General features: G+C 33.6%; 2 protein-coding genes and 1 long non-coding RNA gene across 6 annotated transcripts in view; 2 read left to right on the top strand and 1 right to left on the bottom strand.

Moving 5' to 3' along the window:
* Nucleotides 1-2368: 2368 nt before the first annotated feature.
* Nucleotides 2369-7901, top strand: LOC105137878 (poly [ADP-ribose] polymerase 2-like). Of its 4 annotated transcripts, none has more exons than XM_011043811.1 (17): nucleotides 2370-2813; nucleotides 2904-3037; nucleotides 3142-3223; nucleotides 3413-3648; nucleotides 3835-3955; nucleotides 4227-4282; nucleotides 4418-4491; nucleotides 4673-4719; nucleotides 4867-4916; nucleotides 5162-5224; nucleotides 5324-5404; nucleotides 5520-5624; nucleotides 5748-5808; nucleotides 6128-6267; nucleotides 6424-6494; nucleotides 6879-6984; nucleotides 7584-7901. In XM_011043811.1, the coding sequence occupies exons 1-17, from the start codon at nucleotides 2540-2542 to the stop codon at nucleotides 7677-7679; spliced, it is 1797 nt and encodes a 598-aa protein (XP_011042113.1). In that variant the 5' UTR covers nucleotides 2370-2539; the 3' UTR covers nucleotides 7680-7901. The 4 variants fall into 4 exon arrangements, with proteins under 4 accessions (XP_011042119.1, XP_011042113.1, XP_011042095.1 ...); XM_011043793.1 differs by having other exon boundaries at nucleotides 5748-5823; XM_011043802.1 differs by having other exon boundaries at nucleotides 2371-2801; nucleotides 5748-5823.
* A 984-nt stretch (nucleotides 7902-8885) lies between these two features.
* LOC105137871 (mediator of RNA polymerase II transcription subunit-like protein) overlaps nucleotides 8886-10134 on the top strand; it is a 2017-nt gene continuing 768 nt past the window's right edge. Inside the window, exon 1 of the mRNA XM_011043781.1 lies at nucleotides 8886-9254. Within this exon, the coding sequence (XP_011042083.1) occupies nucleotides 9062-9254 (193 nt within the window). The 5' untranslated portion in view covers nucleotides 8886-9061. The remainder of the gene's footprint in view (nucleotides 9255-10134) is intronic.
* The window catches only part of LOC105137865 (uncharacterized), a 911-nt gene continuing 360 nt past the window's right edge, over nucleotides 9584-10134 (bottom strand). Inside the window, exon 3 of the long non-coding RNA XR_844659.1 lies at nucleotides 9584-10127. This is a non-coding gene — a long non-coding RNA (uncharacterized LOC105137865). The remainder of the gene's footprint in view (nucleotides 10128-10134) is intronic.

Here is a 10134-nt window from a genome sequence, read left to right as displayed (position 1 = left end):
TACAAATCAGGTCTTATGATCGGGATTAAATTTATATAGAATAAATAAAAAATCACAAAACTTAATTTCTTTTTAAATTTGATATTAAAAAAATAAATTAAAAAATATTATTTTAATATACTTATTAATATTGTTTTTAAATTATCAGTGCATTTCTAAATGTCCTTCTAGCACAAGACAAGCTACCGTTGACAGCATTGTTCAAATAACGGCAGTTTTTTTTTTTTTTTGTTTTATTGCAGTCATTGACTTCGTTTTTGTTATTTCATAACTTACGTGGACATTATTTTAAATGTTATGATTTGCTTTTCTTTGCGCTCTGTTGCTTATTGTTGCTTTAACTTTAAGACACGGTAACACAAAGACACAAACTAATATTGACGACACTGTTGGAGCTTTGAGGAGTACTGCAGTCTTTTTTTTTTTTTTTCATTTCCACCATCGAACTTTATTTATTTATTTTTTTGCTATTCAAAGGTGCGGAAAACCTCAGTTTGATCTTTAAATTTCCAGCAATGCATTATTTGGTTTTTATTATTTTAAGATTTTATATTTGGATATTAAATTTTATTTTTCAATTTTCAGTTTTATTGTTCCAATGCTGAAATAATAAAGATAAAGTTACAAAATAAAATGAGAGAGAGATGTAAAGTTCGGAGTTGATACTAGTCTTAATTGATTCATCTTGAATAAAAAAGAGTTTAATTATTATTATTTTCACCCTTAAATGTGTTGAAAAAAATAAATTGGAACAATTAATTTATTATAAATATGGTTTATTTCTTGTTTTTAAAGCAGTTAGAGGGTGTTTGAGGGTAAAAAAATGGATCTATTTAAAGTTTATAGAATGCTTTAAAGTTTTTTTGTTTTTTTAATATAAAAACAAACATAATTAGGTTTTTAGAATTTAAAAAATTAAATATAATTTTTCCGATCATCCTAACCGGATGACAACATCACGATGTGTTATTCACCCGTTTCAAAAAAATAAAATTAAAAGAAAACCATGCAAAATTATCTAAATAATTTTTTTCAAGGTTTTGGCCAATCATCTTTTATTTTTTTTAAAAAAATTAGTATTTTTGAATTATCTAAATAAAATTATTAAGATGATATTTACAAAATTATCTAGCAATACCAAAACTTTCAAATAAGAATATGGTTTTTTATGGTAACTGTAGCAATTGTTTTAGCAATTGTGTGTGTGTATATATATATATATAAATCTACCATGCATGATGTTTTAGAAAAAAATAGTTCAGTGAAAATAAAATATTTATTTTGTATTTTTTATTATTAATTTCTTATATAATTTTTTAAGTCAACTGTTCTTTTATTTTTCCATACAGCCAAGGAAAAATACCAAGGTATGAGTTCTTTTTGTTTTTTTTTAATTGAAACTAGGATAATTTTTTATTTGAAAAACCTTACTACTAAAAAAAAGACATGTTCAGTTTTAAAAAAATACATGAATAAAAAAATAATTTTTGACTAGAAAATGTATTTTTTATTATTGAAATTGCTATAAATAGTTATTTCAATTACTATGAAATTTAATAAAAATAAGTTTCCGACAGTCTTGCAACACCACACGGGAAAAAAACTAGTTCCTGATCATATAAATGATCATTATTTTTATTTTACTTTTAAAAGAAAACACACATGCACACACATGCAATTGGAATGGATAAAATGAAAATGATATTTTATAAAAACTTGATTTTTTTTTTATATTTTTGAATTATTTTGATATATTAAAAATAATTTTTTAAAATAATTTTTTAATATATTTTTCATTAAAAAATCAATCCTATCTTAATTTAAAAACACCACTTAAAAGAGCATGGTCATTCTATATGGACCGAAGAAACCCACATTCAGTACAGTACAGGGGATTTGATGGTAATGGAGTAGTATGATTGTTGAGGAATTTTGCTTAATTTCTCAAGTTTAAATTTTAAGATTCATATGTAAAAAAACTTATTATTTTTAAATGCACCAAAGACATGCGTTTTTTAAATTACTTGAAATAATATATTAAAATAATATTTATTTTATTTTAAATAAATTATTTTTAATATCAACATAATAATAAAATAAAAAACAATCTAAAACAAAAAAAAAGAAAAAACCAAAGAAAGACAATTTCAAACATGATACCAAACGGTGTCTTTTACGAGAAGAACTCTTTCAAGCGACGGTCATGTTAGGCAACCTGGATTTCGATCTTGCGCGAAACTCTTCAGGACAAGAGAGATCACTGTATTAATTAATAAAATCATTCCTCATCATTTCAACAAATTATCATTGACGTGGCAATAAATGAGTGGGTTATGTATTGGTCCGTGTTATCTTCCATATTTTATTATACTACTCGCAAACGGGCGCGTCTTGCTTTTCTGAGAAGCCGTTGAAGAACTCTAAAACTAAACAGTGCCAGTGCCTGTTTTTAACGTGGCCATGCCCTCCCCTTTCAATACTGCTCGACTGCACTTCTAAAAGTCACGAAAGCTCGCTCACTCCATCTAAAGCTTTTCTAATGGCAAACAGCCTCAAGAGGCCGTTAAAATTCTCAACTAGTCATGATGCTTCATCACTTGGCAACAAGAGGCAAAGGGAAGCACAAGTACTTGACGGTTCTAATATCGTGTCTGAGAAAATCAAGGCCATTGAAGATTTTCACCACATGGGAACTCGCCAACTACGCGATCAAGCAATCCTTCGAGGCCTTTCTTCAAGTGGGTCAAAGAAAGAACTACTAGACAGGCTCTGTGCAGAGTCAGAGAAAGAGTCAAAGAACGGTACACCTGAAGTTTTGTGCAATTTCTGACCAATTATACTCAAGAAAATTTTATAATAAGATGTAGTGGATTAATCTGTTTGGTCTTGCTGGCACTTGGCAGGCAAAGAAGAAGACGAAGAAAAAGAAACAAGCAACAAGGACGAGAAAGTTACTGCGAGTTTCAACAAGGTCACTGCCGGGCTGGATCAGTATCTGCCTGATCATATAAAGACACGGTACCATGTTCTAGAGCATGTAAAGAACATTCTACTTTCATATGCAACGTCTAATTAAATTTCTGAAACTTGCTGTTGATTTACAAGCATAAGCCTTTTAAAACTTCATCCTTTTCCATGCAGGGGAATAGTATCTATGATGCCACGTTGAATCAAACAAATGTTGGGAATAATAATAACAAGTTCTATCTGATTCAGGCTCTTGGTCAGTCCTTGCTCTCTTCAAGTTCAGTAGATTTTTGTAAATTATAACAGTTGCAATTATTATTAGTTAGATTTTTTTTTTAATTTGATTAGTTTTTAGGTGCTTGTTTGACTGAGTTACACGAATTTAATAATGGTTCTGTTTCATTGATTTAATCTTTTAATGGTTTAAATTGTAAAACAATTGCAGAATCTAATGACTGTAGCAAATTCATGGTATACACTAGATGGGGTAGAGTAGGAATAAAAGGTCAAGACAAGTTGCAAGGCCCTTACACATCAAGAGGCAGTGCTATTCAGGAGTTCGAAGCAAAATTTTTTGCCAAGACAAAGAACCGTTGGCCCAACCGGATAGATTTCATATGCCACCCAAAGTGCTATACTTGGTTGGAAACAGACCATGACATGAACAAAGAGTCGTCAGAGGTGAGTTGGTCTAGAGAAATTAGAACCTTTTATTTTCTCTCATAACCAATATCGAATGAAATCTTGGCATAGCCTTGTAAATATGTTTTACAGTTCAACAGCAATACAATTTTGTTGTATTCTGCTTCCCAATTTAATCAGCAGCGAGATTTCCTCCTAATTCTGCACTGTTGTTGTGGGGTTCAGGAGAAACCTATTTTTACTGTTGAAAGGCAGCTACAGGTTACAAGGCTTGATCCTCGAATTGCAAATTTTATCTCTCTTATCTGTGATGTTCGCATGATGAAGCAGCGGATGATGGAATTAGGTTAGTGGCTTTTCTGCATTCGATTTAGCAACTGGAATATTGTACAGGATATGTTATGTGGGTGTGTTTAGCCAGTAAAGGGTCCGAAAGAAAGAAAGAAATGCTGCCATTGTGCTCAGCGAGAGAAAGTGAATGTCTGATGATTTTAATTGCAATATTAAGGAAATGAGAAGTCTGTGATATGGCTGTGGTTTAAGACTTTACCTCGTTGAGTTTATCTTTAGCCTATTATCATCACTTCTATCATGTGATCTGTTGCGTTTACCTTCAGGGTACAATGCAGAAAAGTTACCCCTTGGTAAGCTGAGCAAATCGACAATCTTAAAGGTACATGCTCCGGTTTCTCACATGCACATTTCTCAACATCAAGGAGCCATTCCTGTTATACTTCTTGCCTGCATGATAAGTTCAGTGTCTTTGTTTTGCCTATGATGCCTACTAATTCAAGGTCAACATATATAGGGCTATGATGTCTTGAGGAGAATATGTGAGAATATTGGCAAATCTGATACAGAAAAGCTTGAGGAGTTAAGTGGGTAAGGATTTGTTGGTTATCATGCACATAACTATAAAGACTTGCTACTAATCTAATTTTAAGCTTTTGTGCATGCTATATCTATATCAACATGAAAACATTATTGTAGGACAAGAACAGACTTTTTTTCTCCTTCTATTTCTGTTACATATTTCTGAATTTTATTGCATCCTTCATTCCAGGGAATTCTACACAATAATACCTCATGACTTTGGTTTTAATAAGATGCGTGAGTAACCTCCCTCTCCCCCTCGGTTTTTTGAGTTGCTGTTGTGGGACTTTACAATCATAAAACGCCCCGAAACATAGAAATATTATTAAATTGGGTACGATAAAACATTGCAATTCATTAATGTGGAGCTGTTGACTTTGTCAGGTGAATTTACCATTGACAACCATTACAAAATGAAATGCAAGCTAGAAATGGTAATTCTTATGACCATTTACTCTATACTGAAGACTTTTTTCCATTTGAAAATTGGATGTAATTTATCCAATTCTTTTATTATTTCTTCATTTCATCTCAGAGAAAGATAATATTATACTTTCATTTATTTCACTGTGAATTTCCTGATTAGAAGGACAGGAAATGCTAAGACTTGCAGAAAAATCTTAAGCATAGTTTCACGGAGACTTCGAGTTAATGTTTGCAGTTTTTGTTGTATCTGCAGGTTGAAGCTCTAGGGGAAATTGAAATAGCTACATCATTGATCAAGGATGATATCTACACCCAAGTATTGATTTCTGATGGTTTTCTCATTTTCATCGTCAAATTATGCTGCTCGCTGCATTTCAGCAGTTTTCTGATTTTCTGTTCTGACTTAATTTTCAAGGAAGATCCGCTCTATTCGAAATATCACTGCCTTCGTTGTGAATTGGTACCACTTGACGTTGGTTCCAAGGAATTCTCTATGGTAATTAACTCTGTGAATATCAATTTGTAAGGATTCTTCATTTGACCTGAAAAATAAATCTTCAATTAGGACACATCATTTTAAATTAAACCAGCATGTTCCTTCCATTCCGCAGATTGAAAAATACATGCGTAACACTAGTGATGAAACACATTATAGAATCGATATTGTTCAAATATTTAGAGCTTCAAGAGAAGGTGAAAATGAACGGTTCAAAAAGGTGAGAATTCAGAGCTCTGGTCATGGTTAATCTTTCAGAAACAACTCATTGTTTCATTCTTTCCTTCTCAACAATAGTTGATAAACCATTTGAGTATAATGTTACTTCAAACTCTTTATGCAGTTCTCTCAAACAAAAAACAGAATGCTTTTGTGGCATGGTTCTCGGCTGACAAACTGGACCGGTATTTTGTCTGAAGGTCATCTTTACTCATTCTATGTAGATATCCTCTATATTCTTTTCTTTGACGTTGGATAGTTAGTTTCAATAATCACAAGGAAATTGTGCGGAGTATATTAGAACTGCTTGAAATAGTTTCCAGTGGCTTTGATGCCAGAATGAGGATTATTTCATTTATAGCTAGCAGTGGTGTTCCAGACGTCACAAAGTAATTTACAGAAATTATCTGACAGCTCTTTCATAAATCCCCCAGGTTTAGGTGTTCCAGACGTCACAAAGTAATTTGCAGAAATTATCTGACGGCTCTTTCATAAATCCCCCAGGTTTACGTGTTGCTCCTCCAGAAGCACCATCAACCCATTCTCTTGGGAACGGGCTTTATTTTGCTGATATGTTTTCCAAAAGTGCACCTTATTGCCAAGCTAACTGGATAAACTCAGATGCTGTGCTAGTTTTATGTGAGGTTTGTTTTTTATCCTGCAGAGTAATTTGTTATTAAGCAGAAGAACATGTGTTGGTGGATGCAAAAGGCTTTACACAGCTCCTTCTAAAGTTTAGTGATTTGTTTTAGGAAAAAAATAAAAAGGTTTTAAGCAGCTTTTCATCTGTACACTTCCAGGTTGCACTGGGTGACATGCTTGATTTTGGATCTTTTAACTGCCTAGCTAAGTTGCCAAAGGGAAAGCTAAGGTTCTTCTATATTCATCTTTCATCTCTATTGTCTCGTTGTTGATTTCTATCGTAGACCATAATCAAGTAAGGTGATGTTATAGTGGAATCTGTGGCATCCAATATGAGACGTTAGATTTAGCACCGTGCATGTTTTCCACTAGACAATGGCAGGTAACGGCTATGGTTCTTCAGAAACCAATTTCCAACGCATAAAAGATTGGGATTTGTTAATGGAATCCCTCCATTGAATCTTCCCTTTTTAAATTGCTATATGTATCAAAACTAAGAGAATTCAGTGGTTATGTTAATTTATTCTTCTTCAATAATAATAAAAAGAAATGTCAGAAATGATAGCCGTTGATTCTTTTTCTGCAAGTAAAACATTACTATCGTATCATGCAGTGTAAAAGCATCTGGCAGAACTGTCCCGGACTCTTCACAGGCTCAGGTTCTGGAAGACGGTGTTCTTGTTCCACTCGGAAAGCCAGTAGAGCTGCCTTATTCCCAGGTAGGGTGCATTAGAATCCTGTCCAATTTCCCCAAAAACTGAGCAGGTTTGTTGTGTCCACATGGTCTTTTGTGACGTTCACCCACAAGAAGTTCATCAAAAGTTAAGTAGAAGGGCTAGCAATGCAAAAGAATGTTTAGTTGCGTGTCATATGTTCGGAGCATTAACAACACATTACCTTTTACAAGTGCCCCATTCATTCTAGGACAGAAGATAGGTGGACTGACCAGATAATATCATTTCACGCTAAATGGGCATGAACTTGTATATGTATGTATACAGTATTTTTAGGCATTTTTTTTTTTTAGATTAATATGGGTATTCGGGCTAGTTTTCGTGTATCATGACTAATTCCACGGGCCCTGAAGTTAACGACAATATAAACCTTCAGTGACCATCATATAAGCAATTAAGGACTCAAATCGGAGACCACAAAGAAAACAAATCTCTTAATTCCAAGTTCTTCCCACTTGGTCACCACCTAGATAATTAATATTTTTATGCAGTTTCTTTACACAAGTTGTGGCATATTAACTTGCAAAAATCAATGAAATGCTAGCCATTTTTCACTCTTAAACTAATAAAAATAATGAATGCAGGGTACGTGGCCGAGAAATGAGTACATAGTTTTTGACGTAGATCAGATTCGCATACGTTATGTGGTTCATGCAAAGTTCTGCTATCAAACCTGTTGAATCTCATTGAAGATTCTCACTAGTGTAGCCTTTACTCTTTGAGAAAATATATGATGTCGTTTCCCTTTGTTGTTGGAGCGCAAGGAACCTCTGTGTGCTTGTAACACCATCTGTTTCAATCTTTCTACTATCAATGGACGAGCATATTTGGATTGCTTTTGCTTTTTGAGGGCTTATTCATATACCAAGGAATATTGGAATGATATCTTCGCATGATGAGTATAGTGGATTCTCTTGGCGCTTTCCCTTAATTATTCATCTGAATTGTGGACGGACGGACGACATCCAATTTCAAGAAATCATCGTGACACGATCATTTTCTATCTTATTCAGAGGCATCTTTCAAATTCAACTTGTCAGAATACAAATCAAGGTTTATTGTCGCTTCTTCTGTTGATAGCTCTGCTATTTCTGAGGAGCTGATATTACTCGTACATCGCTGCCGTTGGCTCTGCTACTGCTGGGTTTCCTGTTATCATCCGTTGACATATCCAATTCTGCTAAAATTGCATGCTAAATACTAGTCCACCTGTGTGTCTAAACCACTCCGATCTCCTATGGAACATTCATAAACTAGTTGGTAGGCTCAATATTACTACCGGTTATAAGAACCAAATGTTTGAGATACCTATTTTTTTTTTTTTACTAAAATTGTTTTATTAAATGATGTGGCAATATTGATAATTTATTAGTTAATATATTAAATTAATTGATATAATCCTGATATTTTTCAAAATGATTATAGATATCGTGTGGTTTTTATGAGATTAAAATTTTATAGTAATATAAGATTGAAAATGAATATGTTTTAGAAATTACTGTTAGAGATTTGTCATATTTTTTAAATTAATTTAGATTTTCTCTATTTGATTGAGAGTTTTTATTATTTATTATTTTTATTTAGTATGTATTTTTAATATATATATATAAGTTATTTAGGAGATTGTAATATTGAGTTTTGATTAGAAAAGATATTGAATAATAAAAATTTAAATTAAGATTAGTGATTTTATTTGTAAAAAATCTATATTGTTGTCTTTTTTTTTTTTAATAATGAATGCCACGTCATTTTAAAAAAGGTTTTAGTAAAAGGATTTAAATATCCTAAGCATTTTCCGGATAAAAAATATTGAAAAAAAAGAGCGACTCGCAATTTATGAAAAAAATAGTAATAGAGGAGTACTGGATGGTGGTCGGGTGAGGGGTTTCGTTTTCGAATTTTAAAAAAGAGCGAATTTTGAAAGGCGTCTTAGACGAGAAGTCGTCTAACTAACAGAATAAAAGACACGCCCAATGAGCAAAAAAGGTATTGGAAGCAGTGAAGTAATTGCATGTTGAGTTGAGGGATTTCTTTCATGTAGGGAGGAGGGGAGTAATTGAAAATGGGTGATAGACAAGCCGTAGATCAGCAGCAGCAGCTACAATCTCCATCGCAGCTGCAGCAGCAGCAACAACAGGGAGCAGCAAGAGAAGACATGATTGGGTGTGTGATGGCTTTAGAGGCGGCTTTGCTTCCATGCTTGCCTGCCAGAGAGCTCCAGGCCATTGACCGCTCTCCCCATCCTTCTCATCAGAGTTAGTAACAACTATCGATCTCTTTTTTAATTCCGTTGCTTATTATTGTGTAATTTTTATTTTTTGTAATTTTCTGAAATACAATACAATTGGAATTGAGGCTTCGTATTTTGAGAGCATAGATCCGAAAAGAAAATAGCTGTAGAAGGATTCTGGTCTGTTCGTTTAGGTTTTGGATAATTAGAGCTACAATGGCTGATGATAGCCCTGCCTTTCCAATTAATTATTAATGAGGTTGGTATTGCTGCTTCTCGTCATCCCACTCACACTTGGGATTTGGAGGGGTTAGGGAGGGAGCAACCCCTTCTCGTCATCCCATGAACAAAAACTAAGGGGATGTTTACCAGGAAGGAAGTGTGGATGGGAGAAAGGATCGATATTAACCTGTCTATTAAGTTTATTTGGCTAACGAGGGAAAGGATGGAAGCTAATTTGCATCTACTCATATTGGGAGGATTGAAAATTATAAGTAGGCAAAGATAGAAGAGACCCTTCCAATCTTTTCCTTATTTAATCTGCATCCAGACCTCATCCACCCACCTAAATCACACCCCTGTCCCTGTCTCCTAACAAAAAGACCCTAAAGCTCTAGGAGATGGACAAAGATCTGTAGGTGTTTGCCTGGAGATTCATCTTTTCATTGATGTCTCTTGGTCCATTACTCATCCATCACAACTAAAATTGCCAAGCATGAACGTGATGGTGGAAACTGCTAGAAAAACAAGTGGTAGAGATTTTTCGGAACTAAACTTTTGATGCATGTCCTGAAACTGTAGCATGTACTTTAGGCTTTTAGGGAGCATAATATTTTTTCTTCATTCCTCTTGTAACTTGACTTTTCTTTATCCATCCCTCTCGTTTGGCTATTCATCACTCTTTC

This window comes from Populus euphratica, unplaced genomic scaffold (assembly GCF_000495115.2).
Source record: "Populus euphratica unplaced genomic scaffold, PopEup_1.0 scaffold2.1, whole genome shotgun sequence".
NCBI lineage: Eukaryota > Viridiplantae > Streptophyta > Magnoliopsida > Malpighiales > Salicaceae > Populus > Populus euphratica.
This window is presented reverse-complemented; position numbering and strand designations above follow the sequence as displayed.

Excerpts from the sequence above, each read along its gene's own strand:
- LOC105137878 (XM_011043793.1), top strand. The coding sequence starts at position 2,540 with ATGGCAAACAGCCTCAAGAGGCCGTTAAAATTCTCAACTAGTCATGAT. Across the intron at positions 2,814-2,903 it reads AAAGAACGGTACACCTGAAG|GCAAAGAAGAAGACGAAGAA; the intron begins TTTTGTGCAATT and ends GGCACTTGGCAG. Across the intron at positions 5,225-5,323 it reads AGGATGATATCTACACCCAA|GAAGATCCGCTCTATTCGAA; the intron begins GTATTGATTTCT and ends TTAATTTTCAAG.